Source organism: Heptranchias perlo, chromosome 5, assembly GCF_035084215.1.
Source record: "Heptranchias perlo isolate sHepPer1 chromosome 5, sHepPer1.hap1, whole genome shotgun sequence".
In the NCBI taxonomy this organism is placed as follows: Eukaryota; Metazoa; Chordata; class Chondrichthyes; order Hexanchiformes; family Hexanchidae; genus Heptranchias; species Heptranchias perlo.
The window spans coordinates 62273186-62295132 of record NC_090329.1 but is presented as its reverse complement, the minus strand read 5'-3'; the positions used below and the strand labels follow the sequence as shown (position 1 = coordinate 62295132).

At 42.4% G+C, this 21947-nt stretch overlaps 2 protein-coding genes across 2 annotated transcripts in view; both read right to left on the bottom strand.

The window, feature by feature from the left end:
* mmut (methylmalonyl CoA mutase) overlaps positions 1–463 on the bottom strand; it is a 39963-nt gene extending 39500 nt beyond the window's left edge. Inside the window, exon 1 of the mRNA XM_067984473.1 lies at positions 47–463. Within this exon, the coding sequence (XP_067840574.1) occupies positions 47–410 (364 nt within the window). The 5' untranslated portion in view covers positions 411–463. The remainder of the gene's footprint in view (positions 1–46) is intronic.
* Positions 464–4048: 3585 nt separating this feature from the next.
* LOC137321799 (ammonium transporter Rh type A-like) overlaps positions 4049–21947 on the bottom strand; it is a 54790-nt gene continuing 36891 nt past the window's right edge. The window contains exons 7-10 of the mRNA XM_067984474.1: positions 18746–18879; positions 12031–12146; positions 10703–10776; positions 4049–6695 (exon numbers count right to left, since the gene is read on the bottom strand). Of these exons, the coding sequence (XP_067840575.1) occupies positions 6618–6695; positions 10703–10776; positions 12031–12146; positions 18746–18879 (402 nt within the window). The 3' untranslated portion in view covers positions 4049–6617. The remainder of the gene's footprint in view (positions 6696–10702; positions 10777–12030; positions 12147–18745; positions 18880–21947) is intronic.

The window sequence follows — 21947 nt, the reverse complement described above, 5'->3', positions numbered from 1 at the left end:
CCCCCTCCCCCACCCCTCCCCCACTTCTCCTTCCCCCTTCTCTGACCTTTGATATTGTTCCGGTAGAACCGGTTGCTCTCCTCCACCGTGCTGAAGCCCGCGTACTGCCGGATGGTCCAAGGCCTGTAGGTGTACATGGTCGGGTAGGGGCCCCGGGTGTAAGGCCACATGCCCGGCAGCTCCTCGGGCAGCTCTGCCGTGTCCCGCTTGGTATAAACCGGCTTGATGGCGATACCGTCAGGCGTCTCCCAGATCAGATCCTCGGCTTTCTTCCCCTTCAGCTGCTTCTCGGCTAAAGCGACCCACTCCGGGTGCAAGAAACGCCGGCCCGGGGACAGCGCCTTCTCGGCCGCGGCGCCGGAGGGCCGCAGCCTCAAAGAGTTACAAAAGAGTCGCCGTGCCCACAACATGTCGCCCGGCACCGAGTGAGTGAGACCCTCCCCCACCCCCCCGTGGAGAGACGGTTAGAAGGACAGCGGCGCGCTCAGAGCTGGAGTGACAGCGCCACCGACCAATCGGAGCCTCCGCAATCTCACGCACTCACAATGGAACCCGCCATCGACCAATGGGCGTGCAGCGTGGGCGGGAGCTGTGGATGTCACGGTGTCACAGGCGGGGGGGAGGGAGGGTCTCTCTCCCTCAGTCATGTCAGCCCTCATCACAAGGACAGGAGGTCTCGCAAACGTGAGTAACTTTGTACCCCTTTTTCCCTTCAGAGGCACACACACACATATATATATATATATGTATTTCAATCAGCCCGTTTAAATTCCAAGGTCGGGCCATATCTCTCAACTCGTATGACACTTTACACGCCTCTCGTGGGCAGCAGATTATTTTTTTCCCCCAAAAGAAAAATGTGGTACAAAACTAGAATAAAACGGATTGAGCAGCTTTTTTTTTGAAGTACACACACCTCCGGAAAAAAAAAAGATAGCTCCGAAGCAACCCTGATGTCATGCAAAGATAGGGGCCTCGATTTTACCCGCCTCCGCGCCCCGACGGGCAGGAAAGCGGCAGAGGAGGGGCTAAAATGGTGAAAACGGAGATCCCGCCACCGCGATATTAACAGCGGCGAGTATCGGGGGAACGAGTCTCCTGCAATGGAGGGGCAGGAGGTTCATGAATGTTACTGAAGAGCTGGTATGAGAGAAAAAGCCCCTCGGGCTGAATGTCAATTGTATTACATTTATTTGTCAATGTATTGTATCTGTAATGCCATGAATTGTATGTACAATGTATGGTGTGTAACTATTGATTGTATTGGGACCTTTGAATTGTACTGTATACACTGTTGAAAATTGTATGACTAATATTGTATTATTTGAAGTATGTACCTTTTACAAATTTTATGAGTTTTTTGTTTCAAAAATATAATGTAAATCAGGGTCCTATGCCTCAATGGATGTTATGATATTTCAACTGTAGCTGAACGGGAAACACAGAGCTTGGAAACACGGCTAGGGGAAGCCTGGCGCGATTGAATTGGCACTGTTTAGTGTGCTGGATGTAAATGGGCCCAATTTAGAATAAAGCTGCACGATTCTCTGGTGTAATCTGTGTATTTTTTTTGGAATTGAACAACTTTTCCTTAAAAATTTGGAAGAGGAAATTGAACACCAAAATACTATGCACAATGTCCTGGCTACCATACACACCACGCTGGATGAGTGGCTGGGCAAGATGGAGAAAGCATCTCCTTGATGAATACTTCCAATTCAGATGAATAGCTCTATCTCTGGCATAGCTGATGTGCTAGACCAACCATGTTCACCAGAGAGGGACTAGTACCAACATGGCATCTACAATGAAAACCTTGTGATCCAAGCAACATGGGCGAATAGTCCCGATTACTCTGGTGCTATGCCTGTTGACGGGTCCATCATCCAAGGAGCCAATTGCTCAGGGCAGGACAGTCTTGAGAAGAGAATGTGGTCAGTTTTGAAGCAATACCTTTGATTCTATATATTATGACTGATCACTGGCAGCCATGAACAGATGCTCACCAGCAGTGGCCTAAATAGGGGATATCAGGTATAGAATATTGGAACACAAGCCAGAAGCCAATCCTTCATATCAGAACAGTGCATCAGAACATGTCACCAAGTTCCCCTTTCAAAGGCAGTGAGTCCTTCTCAATGACTGTGTAGCAGTAAAGAGAGCTTCAGGCAATCAAGGAATACAACTGATCCACCATGCCATGTGAACTAGCTGATGATCCAAATTTGGACAAGAATGGGAGCACAGTAGGCACAACCACAGGCACATAGAGATTTTCCACCAGTGATTTACAATTCCTCAGATTTGAGTCCTGATTAAATGCAGCCTCCCTTGAAAAGTTGCACTGGCGCTTTAAATACTGGACAGGGCTGCCACTGGAAATTGCACCATGCGGGTGGGTAGGACACCAGTGGACTCGTCAGTTGGCCAGAAAAGCGGAAGCCTTATGTAAATGAGGCATAGCTGTTAAAATCAGCCAGGCTTCCACGTCTCCCAAAGTTACGGGAGCCCACTTCCGTCATCGCATGCTCCGTTCCTGTCTTGCACTTAACAATGGGGCCTAATTGTCAATGTGAAATGCTGATGGTTGGCAATAATGACTTTCAGTCTAATTCCTTAGGCTTGGTTTTTAAATGCAGGTCAGGAATGGAGCGTGCGATGATGGAAGTGGGCGATGAGTCCGCAACTTCGGGAGACGTAGAGGCCTGGCTGATTTTACATAAGGATGATGTGGTGGTCATTCTTACCAATGCAGTTGTAATCAGATGTAGATTGGTGAGTTCAAGGTTAAGTAGGTTGTTTTGAAGTGTTGCTTCACTCACCATCTGATGTCTGGCACCAGTCACCAGTCCGGCACCTATATGTTTCAGGACTTGGCCTGCTCGGTCAGTTGTGGTACTATTGAGCCGTTCTTGGTGATGGACATTGAGTGCCTTCCATGCCCCTGCTTCCCTCAGAGCCTCTAAGTCATGTTCAACATGTACTGATTCATCAGTTAAGAATTACCAGGGTCACTCCCACCTGACTGTATACCAGTGTGCATTGTAATGATTGTTTACGACTGGGTGGCTTGCTAGGCCACTTCAGAAGGTATTAACAGTCAACCACGTAGTATGGGACTGGAGTCACATGTAGGCCAGACCAGGTAGGGGTGGCAGATTTTTAATGACAATCCAGAAGCTTTCATGGTTACTTTTCTCGTGCTAACCCACAAATTACCAGATTTATTGAATTCTGTTTCATGGATTTACATGATGGGATTTTGAACTCATGGACCCCGATTTTCAAAGGAAATTGTGGGTGCGATGGGGGCGAGGGAGCTGTGAAAATCGGGAAAATCCTGAGCAGGTGAGGAAGCCGGCCCCAATCTGCGGACTTCCAGGTATCCCACAGATGTGCCTGTGTGTATGCACATTTCCCGAATGCGGAAGTCCCGCCGGCAATTAAAGCCGGCGGGATGATAGTTAAAGAACCAAATGTACCTCATTGAGGTACTTAAGGTACTTTATTTCTGACACAGTAGATAGTTAAACCAATTTTAAACTTACCTGGGCGGCTTTCCCATGGCTTCCGCCAGGCATGAAGGATCACATCAGGCAAAAATAAACTAATTAAATAAAAAACCATTGCACAAGGTTTAAAAAACAAAATAAACCTTTTCCATCCTGCTCCGATATTCAATGTCCGATGTCTCCCGCCTCCCCCCCCCCCCCCCACCCCGATGTCCCTCTCAGCCCCTGATGTCTCCCTCTCTGATCGCCCCCCTCCCCCGATCTTCAGCGCTCTCCACTCTCTTCCAGCACCAGATGATTTCTCTCTCTTTCTCTTCCCCTCACTCCCCCCTCAGCGTTGCAGCTTCTGTCGGCAGCCAGTCTGTCAATCAGGCTGGCTGCCGGGCATGAAACCCGGAATCAACTTTAATCACCATCGATGACATTGCGATAGCGTCGTAAAAGGTAAGTTTTTTTTAATTCGGGTTTGCCACGCTCACCTTCACCACCCCCCCCCCCCCCCCTCTGCCAACCTGCTTGTCAAATACAATAACCACTAGGCTACCATGCCCTTTTATTACAGAAGTAATTGTGTTATAAAACATCTGTAGAAATGTAAACAAGCAGAAAAAATATAAAAATCAGCAGTTGTTATAAATTCTCCATAAAATCAGAATACACATTTCTCATAAAAAGTATCACTTTGTTACACCAGGGAATCTTAACTTTTAGACAGCGTTAACTAAGTAAACACACAGTATAGATTACATTGTAGTCTTTTCATAAGCTACATTCTACATTCTGTAACTTTTTGTGAATGTGGATTGCTGTTTGCAGACTTTTTATATGTTTACATAACATAATCTGATGTAAGCATTTGTTTAATTTGTATATACCATATAAAAATCCAAATTCTTAAAATGTGAAGAATATTGGATTCACAGTTCTTTATTATGAAGGTAAAACAGAAAATCTTATCAGATATATTTGAGGTTCCATTTATAGAATCTCTACCTGAATTTTAGCCTTTGATGATTGCTATTGGGCACCAACATAAAAAATATTATTTTGCAGTTCTTTTATACAATATTTTGCACCAGCAAGATTACTATTTTATAGCTTTTTATGCAACATTTTGTTTCCTTATGTATTTCTAACTATTCACTGCTGAAAATTTATAGAAAATGAGTGTAAGTGTTTTATAGTACAGGACAGAATAAATATTATTTTGAAAGCTGCAGGGTACATTTATTATTGAACGGTTTAAATAGCTAATAATCTTTTCCATCAGAAATGAGCGATTTGTGTCCAGTAATATCCTTGCCTCGAATTTAAAGTTCCTCTATGGCCTCGCCCCTTCCTATTTCTGGAACCTCCTCCAACCTTACAACCCTCCGAGAACTCTGCATTGCTCCAATTGTGGTCTCTTGCGCATCCCCTACTTCGCCCCACCTTCTCGACCGTGCCTTCAGATGTCTAGGCACTAAGCTGTGGAATTTCCTCCCTAAACCTCTCCACCTCTCTCCTCCTTTAAGACGGTCCTTAAAACCTATCTCTTTGACCAAGCTTTTAATTGACCCATCCTAATGTCTCCTTCTTCGGCTTGGTGTCAGTTTTTGTCTGATTACGCTGCTGTGAAGCGCCTTCGGACGTTCTACTATGTTAAAGATGTTATAAATGCAGGTCGTTCTTGTTGTAGTGAGCTAGTGTAGTAAAGTTTCTGTCAACATATGTTCTATCAACTATATGTCCTATTCTGTGCTGTAAAGCAATTTTTGCACTTTGGTATGAAAATAGCTATTTGATCTTAGTTTGTTCACCAACTTCAGACTTTTATGATTGCCTGACTTTTAACATTTATAATTATATTCTGTTAAAGTTTAGTTTTCTCCAATTTTCTTTCCTCCTCTTCTGAATGCATTGATTCATGCTGGGGAAAGATTTCATGAGCACCAGCAGCCTCTCCAATACCTTATCTAAGTGGCCATTCTTTAGATGTGAATCTAGACAGTGAGTCAGTGAGACTGCAGGCTATTTGACCATGAGAGAATTGTAACCAAGCGCAGTTCTACCCTTATATGTGTACTTCCCAACATGATCTTTGGATACTGATCAGGAATAAGAACCCTAGGTGATTTTTTTTTCCTCCTCCCTATTTGAGGGACACCAAGGTTAACTTTATTATCCACCCCACTACCCTAGTGGAGATTAGGTAACGTAAGAAATAATTTGACATTCATGTAGTGCCTTTCACATCCTCAGGACATCCCAATTGCTTCACAGGCAGTGAATTTCTTTTGAAGTGTAGTCACTGTTGTAAGGTATGGCAGCCAATCTGCACACAGTGAAATCTGAACAGCAATGATATGAATGACCAGATGACCTGTTTCGGTGGAGTTGGTTCAGGCATTAATGTTGGCTAGAAAATTGGGAGAACTCCCCTGGATTTCTTCAAATAGTGCCACAGGATCTTTTACACCCACCTGACCAGCTGGATAGGACCTTGCTTTAACATCTCTTCTGAAAGACAGCACCTTCAACAATGCAGCACTCCCTCAGTATTCCACTGTCAGCCCCATTAAATGGGGCTTGAATCCACAATCATCTGAAGTTCTGCCCCAAATAGGAGAATTCTAGCTATTATGTATAGGCAAAACAAATGGGGCACTCGCAGATTCAATAATAACTTTCAAAAGGGAATTGGATAAATACTTGAAGGGTAAAAAATTACAGGGCTAATGGGAAAGAGCAGGGGAGTGGGATTAATTGGACAGCTCTTTCAAAGAGCTGGCACAGGCAAGATGGGATGAATGGCCTCCTTCTGTGCTGTATGATACTATGATACATGACCAAAAAGGAATATAAAAAGACTTATTACTGTGCAAATTTTCCAGAGAAATATGTTTTGTTTTTATCAGATTATTTTACTTAAAAAGATTTTTTTTGAAAGGACAGAAGGTTAATTTCATTTGAAATTCTGTAGTAACCTGTAGACTTCTTTTGTTATTCATTTGAATTGACAATGCTATGTTAAATATTTTGGATGAAATATTGGATATGACTTAGCAATGTTGACTTCCTTTGTTGGTTCTAAATGTTGATGGCTCCTTAAAAACTCATGCTGAATCATTCTTCAGCATTAGTTTTATGCCTTCCAGGTTCTGAAGAAATCAGCTCATCATGTTCATTCTCACCATCTGGCACCTAAGAATAAGTGGAAGAATCACAACATTGAAAAATTTGAAAAATTGAGTATTGTATATCCTTTGAACCCATTTGTGGTGTCAGTTGACATTTCAATTTTACTCCTGGACTGGAAGGTTATGGCGACATCTATCACAGAGGAATTGGAACTCACATTTAATACTGACTCTGCAGTGGAGTGTTTGATAGAAATCTTGCTTTTGGATAAATCAGTTTTTGCATTAGACCATAAATGTAGGTCCTGTCTACATTGAAATGCATTTTTGGGCCTGACAAATATTCATTAATAAACCTTGTTATATTAAAAGGAATTAGATAACCATGAAGAAGAAAAATATTTGGGGGTACAAGGAAATATCAATGAATTGGGATTACAGTAGCTAGTTCTTACATAGCACACTGGGCCAACTAGCTGCCTTATATATTGCAATTTCTATGATTACCACTATGTCACGATTCTAATCATAAAATATGGTATCTGATATTAGACTGGTTAAGTTTAAAGATGTGCCACAAAACATGAGTTCAAGTATGGGAGAAAGAGAAAATTAGACCAAATATAGGCATTGATTACCATGTATCAGAAAAGTTTATTTGGCTGATCTATTTATTGAATTCTAATTTTCATGAATCAATAATGCAGGAATAACTACTAAAATTTACTTTACTATTTTTAACTAGATTAAAAGTCTGGAATGCTGAGTAAAGATAACAGTAGCATCAAGCAATCTGCTCGAGCATCCAGGAGAGCTTTTTGAGCCAGCATGTAGAAAGTCCTACAAGAGAGGGGGCGGTACTGGACCTAATTCTAGGGAATGTGGCCGGCCAAGTGGAAGAAGTGCTAGTCGGTGAGCACTTTGGTGACAGTGACCATAATTCAGTGAGATTTAAGGTGGTCATGGAAAAGGACAGGGAGGGGTCGGAAATAAAGGTTCTAAATTGGGGGAAGGCCGATTTTAATAGGATAAGGCAGGATCTGGCCAAAATGGACTGGGATCAGCTGCTTGTAGGAAAATCCGCATCGGAGCAATGGGAGTCTTTCAGAAGGGAGATTGACACCATACAATGGCAACATGTTCCCGTAAAGGTCAAGGGTGGTTCCAAGAACTCCAGGGAACCTTGGATGTCAGGGGATATACGAGAATGGATTAGGAAAAAAAGGAGGGCTTTTGGCAGATACAAAAGGCTAAGGACGGAGGAAGCCCTAGAGGAGTACAAAAAGTGCAGGGGGATACTTAAAAAGGAAATTAGGAGATCAAGGAGGGGCCATGAAAAAACACTGGCGAGCAAAATAAAGGAAAATCCTAAGATGTTTTATAAGTATATTAAAGGTAAGAGGATGACTAGGGAAAAAATAGGGCCCATTAGGGACAAAAATGGCAATCTGTGTGTGGAGCCGGCAGATGTAGGAGGGGTTCTAAATGAATTTTTTGCATCTGTTTTCACTATGGAGAAGGACGATGTAGACATAGAAATACGGCAGGGGGACTGTGATATACTCGAACATATTAACATCGAGCGGGAGGAGGTATTGGCGGTTTTAGCAGGCCTAAAAATGGATAAATCCCCAGGCCCGGACGAAATGTATCCCAGGCTACTGTGTGAGGCAAAGGAGGAGATTGCGGGGGCTCTAACACATATATTCAGAACCTCTCTGGCCACAGGGGATGTGCCAGAGGACTGGAGAACCGCTAATGTAGTACCATTATTCAAGAAGGGGAGTAGGGAAAAACCGGGGAACTACAGGCCAGTGAGCCTAACATCAGTGGTAGGAAAATTATTGGAAAAAATTCTGAAGGACAAAATTAGTCTCCACTTGGAGAAGCAAGGATTAATCAGGGATAGTCAACATGGCTTTGTCAAGGGAAGATCATGTCTGACTAATTTGATTGAATTTTTTGAGGGGGTGACGAGGCGTGTGGATGAGGGTAACGCAGTGGATGTGGTATACATGGATTTCAGTAAGGCCTTCGATAAAGTCCCGCACAGGAGACTGGTCAAGAAGGTATGAGCCCATGGAGTCCAGGGTGCCTTGACACTTTGGATACAAAACTGGCTTAGTGGCAGAAGGCAGAGGGTGATGGTCGAAGGTTGTTTTTGTGACTGGAAGCCTGTGGCCAGTGGGGTACCACAGGGATCTGTGCTGGGGCCCTTGCTGTTTGTGGTCTACATTAACGATTTGGATATTAATGTAAAAGGTATGATCAGTAAGTTCGCTGATGATACAAAAATTGGTAGGGTGGTAAATAGCGAGGAGGATAGCCTCAGTCTGCAGGACGATATAGATGGGTTGGTCAGATGGGCGGAACAGTGGCAAATGGAATTTAACCCGGAAAAGTGCGAGGTGATGCACTTTGGAGGGACTAACAAGGCAAGGGAATACACAATGAATGGGAAGACCCTAGGCAAGACAGAGGGTCAGAGGGATCTTGGTGTGCAAGTTCACAGATCCCTGAAGGCGGCGGAACAGGTAGATAAGGTGGTAAAGAAGGCATATGGGATACTTGCCTTTATTAGCCGAGGCATAGAATATAAGAGCAAGGAGGTTATGATGGAGCTGTATAAAACACTGGTTAGGCCACAGCTGGAGTACTGTGTGCAGTTCTGGTCGTCGCACTACAGGAAGGATGTGATCGCTTTGGAGAGGGTGCAGAGGAGATTCACCAGGATGTTACCAGGGCTGGAGCGCTTCAGCTATGAAGAGAGACTGGGAAGATTGGGTTTGTTTTCCTTGGAGCAGAGGAGGCTGAGGGGGGACATGATTGAGGTGTACAAAATTATGAGGGGCACAGATAGGATGGATACTAAGGAGCTTTTTCCCTTCGTTGAGGGTTCTATAACAAGGGGGCATAGATTCAAGGTAAAAGGCGGGAGGTTTAGAGGGGATTTGAGAAAGAACTTTTTCACCCAGAGGGTGGTTGGAATCTGGAACTCACTGCCTGAGAGGGTTGTGGAGGCAGGAACCCTCACAACATTCAAGAAGCATTTGGATGAGCACTTGAAATGCCATAGCATACAAGGCTACGGACCAAATGCTGGAATATGGGATTAGATTAGACTGGGCTTGATGGCCGGCGCGGACACGATGGGCCGAAGGGCCTCTATCCGTGCTGTATAACTCTATGACTCTAACTCTATGACTCTTTATGGTATAAAATATGATTGAATACGAAATTACTATAGAAACCAAATTGCTATAGCATTTATTGCAGCTCATCTCATCACAACTAAATTCAGTTTTCAAATTCCAGTTTAATGAGATTGTACCTGCTTACTGACAGGATTTGGGCAATTCTGTAACCCAGAACATGTTGAAAACATTTCATGGAAGTCATTTTGCTGATTTCCAGGGTAGAGTTCCTTATTACCCCAAAGATGATTTCCCATGTTTTAAACAACAGTTGAACTGAAAGAGTCTCTTTAGAAGCCATGTTATGGCATTGGTCTTCATCTTTATTACTTTAAAACATAATTTTTTTTGTGGTGGGTGGGGGGGAAAGAAGGAATGTTTTATACTTAATATTTGGATGTCAGCCCTGGGGGATAGAACATATTTCCAGTTTTTGCATCCAGTTTCCACAACATGCACGCTTGGGTCAAGTATGGTGTGGTTGAAAGCAAGGCAAAGCTCTTTCTGTACTTAACTCGTTCGGTGGGCTGATTGCCAGTTGCAGTTATGCTGCAGATGTTCCACCTAGGACAGTGGGTATCATCATCTCTTTCAGGTGATCTCACTACCAACATAAAGTTTAACACTGATACACATTTGCCTATTGAATACTCATTTTAGAGATTCAGTACTCAATAGATGTGGCAGATATGCCAACATTGGAGTATAAGAGCAACATTAGATTCATTAAAAACAAAATTTGGCCCAACTGGCAAGTGCCCTTTCAGTGCATGAACAGATAAAATGCAAGATTTGTTTATCTTTAGAAGCTGTGAATACAAACCAAAAAGTGGTACTCTTATGTGAAACTTTACATGAATATATTACAATTTCATACCTCCCAATAAATTTGATCATCAAAACAATTTTGATCTGATGGCTGTCCCCAAAAAGGGATGCGAAGAATGAAACCTGTGAAGAAAGGAAAAACAGGTTCAACAGGGGAAGCAGATCTTTGAATTATAAATAGTTATCTCTTCCATTAGAACATTTATTTATCTACATTGCGAGAGGAGAGAATCTCATCATAGCATAACCCATCTAATACTTGCCTGTCCATACAGACAGTTCCCAGTTCGTTAGCATTTGCCTCCTGAATAATATTTTTGTCAGCTTTATAAGTGTCTTTCTGTTCTCAAGATCCTTTGGATTATAAGTTATTGCCACAACTATTCACCATACTAGTAAGTGACTGATTTTCAAATGAATCTAAATTTTCTTTCGAATATCTGCAGGAAAGATTTTTTTTTGTGAAAACTTGCTACTACAATAACAATATGCTATTATTGACTCCAATCGAGAACTGTAGTAGTCAGCTACTGATCCGTTGATTAAAGAAAAAGAAACTGAGTGCAGGATAATACCCAAAGCTGAATACTTAGGGCAACTTTGCATTGTCATGGTTACGTTTGCACCCTGAGGTCCAATATTTCACCGTATCTCCTGAAAACAAGTTTGTTTATTTTAATGTACCCATACACCAACATTTTCTGTAACACTGAGTATTTTAAGACTACATACTTAAGATAGTCCAATAAAGCTGTACATGTGCCTGTATTTGAGGTGAATAGGGCAATACAGTGATAGCATAACACGATCCCATTGTCGGGGCAGGAAGAATTATGATTATATTAGTTTTGTCCATTTATCACACAAAGTTTAGGTGATAACGTGAGACTCAAGTCAAAACATGAGTCTCAAGTCAAAGTTATTTATAATATTAACCAATTTGATTTTAATCAGATTATGACCATATTATCTTAATATCCCATATTTGTACATACCTAGTTCTGCCACAAAGTGATGCTAAGAGTTGTATAATAACATGTAAGCCTACTATCTTATGTCACCATCTTGACCATCAGATTATCAGGCCTATAGCGCATGGCCAGTTTGAATAATTATCGTATTTAATTTTAACAGGGGAACCCAGGTCTAAGTATTATAAATGGGGGGAATTTTCTTTTAAAAATGGGTAACAAATGGCTCTTTAGCCTACATCAAGATCAGAGCCCAGCTACTGACTGCAATTCAAACAATGTTTTTCCACTTGATTGATTGACGGACTGACTCTCGTGAGCACATCATACTGATGGCTGTATTTGTGACCAAGCTATGCTCAGGAACGATTTAAGAAGTATTATTGGTAGTGTTTTGTATTCTGACCTGTGATAATTCCTCCAATGAGGGCCACAGCAAGAGTTACACCCAATCCAGCAGCTTGGTATCCAGCCTGCTCAATAGCAGTTCTTGTTTTCATTTCTGGGAAAGTTAAATAAAGACTGACAAAAAATAATGTTAAACATTAAAAGTTTTGCTTATTACATTGTAAAAACAACAAAAACAACTTGCATTAACGTAGTAAAACGTCTTGAGGCACTTCACAGCAGCATTATCAAACAAAATTTGACACCAAGCCACATAATGAGATATTAGGACAGGTGACCAAAAGCTCAGACAAAGAGTAGGTTTTAAGGAGTGTCTTAAAGGAGGAGAGAGAGGTGAAGAGGTTTAGGGAGGGAATTCCAGAGCTCAGGGCCTAGGCAGCTGAAGGCACTGCTGCCAATATTGGCTAAGGGGCAGAAAGCAGAGAGCAGTGGTGAATAGTTGTTTTCAGACTGGAGGGAAGTATACGGTGGTGTTCCACAGGGGCCAGTATTAGGATCATTGCTCTTTTTGGTATATATTAATGACTTGGACTTAGGTAGAGAGTGTATAATTTCAAAGTTTGCAGATGACATGAAACTCGGAAATGTAGTAAACAATGTGGAGGATAGTAACAGACTTCCGGAGGACATAGACAGACTGGTGAAATGGGCAGACACATGGCAAATAAAATTTAATGGAGAGAAGTGTGAAGTGATACATTTTGGTAGGAAGAATGAAGAGAGGCAATATAAACTAAATGGTACCAATTTTAAAGGGGGTGCAGGAACAGAGAGACCTGGGGGTGCATATATACAAATCTTTGAAGGTGGCAGGATAAGTTGAGAAGGCTGTTAATAAAGCCCAGGATCCCATATGCTTTTTTGAAGAGGCATAGAATACAAAAGCAAGGAAGTTGTGCTAAGCCTCTTAAGGATCAACAAGGTCATCTATGTGTGGAACCACAAGAGATGGGTGAGATCCTAAATGAATATTTCACATCGGTATTTACGGTTGAGAAAGGCATGGATGTTAGGGAACTTGGGGAAATAAATAGTGATGTCTTGAGGAGTGTACATATTACAGAGAGGGAGGTGCTGGAAGTCTTAATGCGCATCAAGGTAGATAAATCTCCAGGACCTGATGAAATGTATCCCAGGATGTTATGGGAGGTTAGGGAGGAAATTGCAGGTCCCCTAGCAGAGATATTTGAATCATCGACAGCTACAGGTGAGGTGCCTGAAGATTGGAGGGTAGCAAATGTTGTGCCTTTGTTTAAGAAGGGCGGCAGGGAAAAGCCTGGGAACTACAGACCGGTGAGCCTGACATCTGTAGTGGGTAAGTTGTTAGAGGGTATTCTGAGAGACAGGATCTACAGGCATTTGGAGAGGCAGGGAATGATTAGGAACAATCAGCATAGTTTTGTGAGAGGAAAATCATGTCTCACGAATTTGATTGAGTTTTTTGAAGGGGTAACCAAGAAGATAGATGAGGGCTGTGCAGTAGGCGTGGTCTACATGGACTTTAGCAAAGCCTTTGACAAGGTACTGCATGGTAGGTTGTTACATAAGGTTAAATCTCACGGGATCCAAGGTGAGGTAGCCAATTGGATACAAAATTGGATTAACAACAGAAGACAGAGGGTGGTTGTAGAGGGTTGTTTTTCAAACTGGAGGCCTGTGACCAGCGGTGTGCCTCAGGGATCGGTACTGGGTCCGCTGTTATTTGTTATTTATCTTAATGATTTGGATGAGAATTTAGGAGGCATGGTTAGTAAGTTTGCAGATGACACCAAGATTGGTGGCATTGTGGACAGTGAAGAAGGTTATCTAGGATTGCAACGGGATCTTGATAAATTGGGCCAGTGGGCCGATGAATGGCAGATGGAGTTTAATTTAGATAAATGTGAGGTGATGCATTTTGGTAGATCGAATCGGGCCAGGACCTACTCCGTTAATGGTAGGGCGTTGGGGAGAGTTATAGAACAAAGAGATCTCGGAGTACAGGTTCATAGCTCCTTGAAAGTGGAGTCACAGGTGGATAGGGTGGTGAAGAAGGCATTCGGAATGCTTGGTTTCATTGGTCAGAACACTGAATACAGGAGTTGGGATGTCTTGTTGAAGTTGTACAAGACATTAGTAAGGCCACACTTGGAATACTGTGTACAGTTCTGGTCACCCTATTATAGAAAGGATATTATTAAACTAGAAAGAGTGCAGAAAAGATTTACTAGGATGCTACCGGGACTTGATGGTTTGACTTATAGGAAGAGGTTGGATAGACTGAGACTTTTTTCCCTGGAGAGTAGGAGGTTTAGGGGTGATCTTATAGAAGTCTATAAAATAATGAGGGGCATAGATAAGGTAGATAGTCCAAATCTTTTCCCAAAGGTAGGGGAGTCTATAACGAGGGGGCATAGATTTAAGGTGAGAGGGGAGAGATACAAAAGGGTCCAGAGGGGCAATTTTTTCACTCAAAGGGTGGTGAGTGTCTGGAACGAGCTGCCAGAGGCAGTAGTAGAGGCGGGTACAATTTTGTCTTTTAAAAAGCATTTGGACTGTTACATGGGTAAGATGGGTATAGAGGGATATGTGCCAAGTGCAGGCAATTGGGACTAGCTTAGTGGTATAAACTAAGTGACATGGACATGTTGGGCCGAAGGGCCTGTTTCCATGTTGTAAACTTCTATGATTCTATGAACACTGGTTAGGTCACAGCTGGAGTATTGTGTTCAATTTTGGGCAATACACTTTAGGAAGGATGTCAAGGTCTTACAGAGGGTGCAGAAGAGATTTACTAGAATGGTACCAGGGATGAGGGACTTCAGTGATGTGGAGAGACTGGAGAAGCTGGGGTTGCTCTCCTTAGAATAAAGAAGGTTAAAGGGAGATTTGATAGAGGTGTTCAAAATCATAAACAGTTTTGATAGAGTAAATAAGGAGAAACTGTTTCCAGTGGCAGAAGGGTACATTTTGGTCGGAAGAATGAAGAGGGCACAGATTTAAGGTGATCGGCAAAAGAGCCAGAGGCAACATGAGGAAACATTTTTTTACGCAGCGAATTATGATCTGGAATGCTTTGCCTGAAAGGGTGGTGGAAACAGATTCAATAGTAACTTTCAAAAGGGAATTGAATAAATACTTAAAGGTAAAAAAAATTACAGGGCTATGGGAAAAGAGCAGGGGAATGGGCCTAATTGGATAGCTCTTTCAAAAAGTTGGCACAATGGACCGAATGGCCTCCTCCTGAAGCTTCTGAGATACAAAGAATGGTGGAGCGATTAAAATCGAGGATGTGCAAGAGGCCAGAATTGGAGGAGCGCAGAGATCTCGGAGGGTTGTAGGGCTGGAGGAGGTTACAGATTTAGGGAGGGGTGAGGCCATAAAGGGATTTGAAAACAAGGATGAGAATTTTAAAATTGAGGTGTTGCCGGACCAGGAGCCAATGTAGGGTCAGCGAGCGTGTATGATTAGTTATCGTCTTTCAGCAGATTTTAATTTCCATTCTTTTTTCTTCAGCCCCCTCCCCTCAGATAGTTACTAGGTACCAGCATGATTCCTCCTTCAACTGAGAGAATGGAGTCATTTGGGCATTCGTTTCTACAGAAGTTGTCAGTACTAAGATCTTACCAGTTTTTCTCCCCCAACATGGAGTGTTTCATCACAAAATAGTGCAGATGAGGAGGGCCATTCAACTCCTCTTAGTTCATCCATCCACAAAGACCCGTACATCCCCTATTGCCATGTTCAATTGGTTCTTAAATGATGTCATCGCTCAGTCAGGCTGAGAGATAGCAAAACAAACCTATTTGTGACGCTAGAATTCAAACGTCATTTATGTCTAGGATTTAGCTTCATGACTTATGGATACGTGTGTTAGTCGTAGATTGGAAGGTAGCAAATGTAACCCCGCTATTCAAAAAAGGAGGGAAGAGAGAAAATAGGGAACTATAGGCCAGTTAGCCCGACATCAGTAGTAGAGAAAATGCTAGAATCTATTATTAAGGACGTAGTAACAGGACACTTAGAAAAATCATAATATGATTAGGCAGAATCAACACGGTTTTATGAAAGGGAAATTGTGTTTGACAAATCTATTAAGAGTTTTTTGAGGGTGTAACTAGCAGGGGAGAAAAAAAGATTACAAGTGGATGTAGTATATTTGGATTTTCAAAAGGCATTCGATAAGGTGCCACACAAGAGGTTACACAAGATTAGAGCTCATGGGATTGGGGGAAATATATTAGCATGGATTGAGGATTGGTTAACAGACAGAAAAGAGAGAGTTGGAATAAAAGGGTCGTTTTCGGATTGTAACTAGTGGGGTGCCACAAGGATCAGTTCTTGAGCTTCAGCTGTTTACAATATATATCAATGACTTAGATGAAGGGACCGAGTGTAATGTATCCAAGTTTGCTGACGATACAAAGCTAGGTGAGCTGTGAGGAGGACGCAAAGAGGCTGCAAAGGGATATAGACAGGTTAAGTGAGTGGGTGAGAAGGTAGCAGATGAGGTAAAATGTGGGGAAATGTGAAATTATCCATTTTGGTAGGAAGAATAGAAAAGCAGAATATTTTTTAAAAGGTGAGAGACTAAGAAATGTTGATATTCAGAGGGATTTGGGTGTCCTTGTGCATGAATCACAGAAAGTTAACATGCAGGTATGGTAAGCAATTAGGAAGGCAAGTGGTATGTTAGGCTTTATTGCAAGGGGGTTGGAGTATAAGGGTAAGGAGGTCTTGCTGCAATTATATAGGGCTCTGGTGAGACTACATCTGGAGTATTGTGTACAGTTTTGGTCTCCTTACCTAAGGAAGGATATACTTGCCTTAGAGGGGGTGCAACGAAGGTTCACTAGATTGATTCCTGGGATGAGAGGGTTGTCCTATGAGGACAGATTGAATAGAATGGGCCTATACTCTCTGCATTTTAGAAGAAAGACAAGTGATCTCATTGAAACATATACATTTCTTAAGAGGGCTCGACAGGGTAGATGCTGAGAGGCTGTTTCCCCTGGCTAGAGTGTCTAGAACTAGGGGTTATAGCATCATGATAAGAGGTCGGCTATTTAGGACCAAGATGTGGAAAAATTTCTTCGCTCAGATTTGTGAACCTTTGGAATTCTCTACCCCAGAGGGCTGTGGATGCTCAGACGTTGAGTTTATTCAAGATTGAGATCGATAGATATTTGGACACTAAGGGAATCAAGGGATATGGGGATAGTGTAGGAAAGTGGAGTTGAGGTAGATCAGCCATGATCTTATTGAATGGCAAAGCAGGCTCGAGGGGCCGTATGTCCTATGCCTGCTCCTATTTCATATGTTTTATATTATGTTCTTGCTCCCAGTAAAAGCAGCTGAGTAACTCTTTTAAAAAAAACTGGACAAATATCTGAAGGGAAGAATTTCTCTTGCACTTCAGGATAAATGTTGCAGGGACCATTTCTTTCCCCTCCAAAAAAACGCTAATCACTGATCATCTATATACTAAAATGTCATAATTGGGATGAATCTGCATTCCCACATTTCCAGAGGGGAGCTGTATTCACAGGGCGTGCTGGTTGGAGATTTGGAGCTACAGTGTTGTAGCCCTATCTTTGACTTGCACTTCCAGAATGTAAATTCCCTGCTGCAAGTTTGGGATTATAGAATCATAAGAACATAAGAAATAGGAGCAGGAGCAGGAGTAGGCCAATCGGCTCCTCGAGCCTGCTCCGCCATTCAATAAGATCATGGCTGATCTGATCCTAATCTCAAATCTAAATTCATGTCCAATTTCCTGCCCGCTCCCCGTAACCCCTAATTCCCTTTACTTCTAGGAAACTGTCGATTTCTGTTTTAAATCATTCCACTGTCTCTTCAGCTGCCCACCAAGCTGAAGAAAAGTTTAACATCCACATTACATAAGAGAATAGGAACGTACAGGACCAGAAAAGTCAGCAATCCATCTGGATGGTCTGAAAAACTAACTCCTCTCAATTGCCACTCCCTCAGATATCTATCGAATTCCACACTATCTGCCTCCAGTACCTCTCTGGGGAGTCAGTTCCACGTGTTCACCATCCCCTGCATAAAGTACTGAAATTAAACAATTCATGCACTTTCCCTCTGCTATGCTTGAGCCCATTTCCCTGGTTGGAGAGTTTGTAGCATTTTTGAACGTTATCAGAATTCAATTTATTGATTCCCTTAAGAATTTTAAATAATATCAAGTATATTACACCAGTGCCTTGCAGAGACTGTTTATCACCTCCTGGGATTTATGCTCTATCCATCTGGTTGTACGTTCCAAGATCCAGTTTGTTTTCCTTACTGTTGCCCTACGCTACTGCTGGTTCAGGCGAGCTGTCCAACAATGCCCCCGATCCCTCTCCTGTGTTATGACCTGTAGCTGAGAGCCATTTAGTTTATTTTCCTGTTTAGTTTCCTTCCCGAGTCTTATTACTTTGCATTTGTCCATAGTAAGGGAGTAATTTGCTGACTTTAAACTGTAGTCAGAGAGCTTCACCCACCCGCAATGCATATTGGAAAATTACCCCTTGGATGCCATTTACCACTCATTAGCCCACCTTTCAAATCTTTCCAGACACCATAGTATTTAATTTGCCTGTTTCCTATTTGAATCCTCCACCCTAATTTGTTATTTGCAATTTGACATTGTTCACTACTTTTGATTAATATTTCAGTGCTTGAAACTCAGATCCCAACAACAGATTGTATTCCTTAGTAAAACTCACCCATTTCCGTATAAATTTTTGCTGGCCAGTGCTGCTCCAATTATACCAGCCAGCCCTCCAATTATTCCAGGCATGCCGTGAAGATTATGTACACCACAGGTATCATGTATGTTCAACTTAGATGCAAAAATTGGCTGGAAAAAGATAAAGAATGCAATTAGTGGAATAACTGATTTTCTTTAAGAAAAGGAAACATTATTTTTGATTTGTATTGCAACTGGGAATCCAACATTATTTTATGATTTAATACAAAGCTATAAACCAACCCCATTCTACTGTACTGCATCACTGTAAAATGATCAAATGAAGAGAAAGACAGAAATAAAAGAGATTAAAAATGTTAGAAGTGCACAGCAGGTCAGTAAATGGGATTTTTTATCAGAATCATTTTGCTGAACACCTTGGTTTTGTCTGCAAACATAATCTTAAACTCCCTGTTGCTCATTATTTCAGTTGCTTCTCCCATTTTCACTCCAATCTTTTCATTTTTTGTCTTCTGTACTGCTCTGATCAACTCAGTGCAAACCTCAAAAACCATGTGGTCCTGTAGCAGTGGCAGTAGCACTTCGGCACATAGGAAAATGGGAACAGGAGTAGGCCATTTAGCCCCTGGAGCCTATTGCACCATTCATTGAGATCATGGCTGATCTGTGACCTTGATGTACACAATGTAAAAGTAGCGCAGTGACGATTTGAATAAATGAATACCAGGCATAAGGAGTATGCTGGTAGAGGGGACAGTATATCCAATGTGATCTAGCAGCCTTGCAGAATTGCGGGAAAAAATTTAAAGGGATGTGACAATGTACCTTTAGGAGAGGGGAAAAAATTGCTTCAGATATTGAAAAGGCTGTAACTAGTTTTTAAATATTTGTCAGTCTTTCCAAAGGCTGTATGGGGTAAGAAGTGGCTGGCTAAAACCAAGGGAAAGCAAACCCTAAGTAGAGGCATGAAATTGAGTCTGTGGGCTAGTGGCAGAGTGGCACAGCACTAAACCCCCTGCTTGGTAGCTGAAGTGGACGTGTAACCGCATGATGTGGGTGCAAGAAGAATTGCCCAATTTGACATTCCAGAGCTCCATCCCCCAGGATGCCAGTACTCCATGCTTAGCAGGAGGCAGTGGCCAGGCCAAGCCAGGTACTGCAGCTGAGAATGGATGTGGGACAATACTTTGTGCTTTAAGGTCAAACTACCTAAAAGAACCATGTGCCAGGTAGATGGCCCCTTGTAGAACCTGCCCAATTTTCATCCCATTGATTTCAATGCGATAAAAATCGGAAGAATTCTATAAAGGCGGACGATTCACTGTGCCACATGACCGCCCAAGCAGCAAAGTTCAAAATGACCTCCCGTCCCCTTATTTCATCTTCCCTTTGATATCAACATTGAATTTAACAATTTAAGATTTTCCTGCTGAATTCTTCCATCGCAATCTATTGCTTCCCTTTCCATTTTGAAGCCTTGTTTAACTAACCTTTTGCCTTTTTCACATGCCTGATAATCCTTTGTATTCTAAAGTCTTTTAAACCTCTTTCTTACATTTTAAAATCTGTTTACAGGTTATTGAATCTATTAGCTACCTCTTGGTAAAAATAGTTTACATTATTTATATTCTTGACCTCTACCTGTTATTTTCTTTGTCACACTTGGGTCAGTCCTATTGAGAGGCTCTGTCCCTTCTGTGCTACCTTTCAGCCAATGTCCCAGACTCTTCCATCACCGTCCCTGGGTATGTCCTGTCCCACCAGCAGGACAGACCGATCAGAGGTGGCGGTACAGTGATATACAGTCAGGAGGGAGTGGCCCTGGAAGTCTTCAACATTGACTCTGGACCTCATGAAATCTCATGGCATCAGGTCAAACATGGGCAAGGAAACCTCCTGCTGATTACCACCTACCGTCCTCCCTCAGCTGATGAATCAGTCCTCCTCCATGTTGAACACCACTGAGGGTAGCAAGGGTACAGAATTTACTCTGGATGGGGGACTTCAATGTCCATCACCAAGAGTGGCTTGGTAGCACCACTACTGACCAAGCTGGCTGAGTCCTGAAGGACATAGCTGCCAGACTGGGCCTGCGGCAGGTGGTGAGCAAACCAACATGAGGGAAAAACTTACTTGACCTCGTCCTCACCAATCTACCTGTCGCAAATGCATCTGTCCATGACAGTATTGGTAGGAGTGACCACCGCACAGTCCTCGAGGAGACAAAGTCCCGTCTTCGCACTGAGGACATCATCCAACATGTTGTGTGGCACTACCACCGTGCTAAATGAGATAGATTCAGAACGGATCTAGCAGCTCAAAACTGGGCATCCATGAGGCGCTGTGGGCTATCAGCAGCAGCAGAATTGTATTCCAGCACAATCTGTAACCTCATGGCCTGGCATATTCCTCACTCTACCACTACCAACAAGCCAGGGGATCAACCCTGGTTCAATGAGGAGTATAGAAGAGCATGCCAGGAGCAGCACCAGGCATACCTTGCAAGGGATATCAAAACCAATACGAAGAACTTTTATAGTTACATTAGGAAAAAGAGGGTGGTCAGGAGCAGTGTTGGCCCCTTAAAAACTGAAAGTGGGGATATTGTCATTGACAATGGGGAAATGGCGGAAATGTTGAACGATTACTTTGCTTCAGTATTTACAATAGAAAAAGAGGATAGCATGCCGGAAATCCCAAGAAAACAAATATTGATTCGGGGACAGGGACTCAATAAAATTAATATAAGCAAAGCAACAGTAATGAAGACAATAATAGCACTAAAGAATAACATATCCCCAGGAGAAGATGGTTTCCATCCCAGGGTTTCAAAGGAAGTAGGTGTGCAGATTGCAGATGCCCTAACTATAATCTTTCAAAGTTCTCTAGATTCAGGAACTGTCCCTCTCTTGCACATTGCACATGTCACTCCGCTTTTAAAGAAAGCAGAGAGAGGGAAACCAGGGAATTATAGGCCAGTTAGCCTAATATCTGTTGTGGGGGAAATGCTGGAGTCTATAATTAAGGATGAGGGGACTGAACACCTCGAGAATTTTCAGTTAATCAGAGAGAGCCAGCATGGATTTGTGAAAAGTAGGTCGTGCCTGACAAACCTGATTGAATTTTTTGAAGAGGTGACTAAAGTAGTGGACAGGGGAATGTCAATGGATGTTATTTATATGGACTTCCAGAAGGCATTTGATAAGGTCCCACATAAG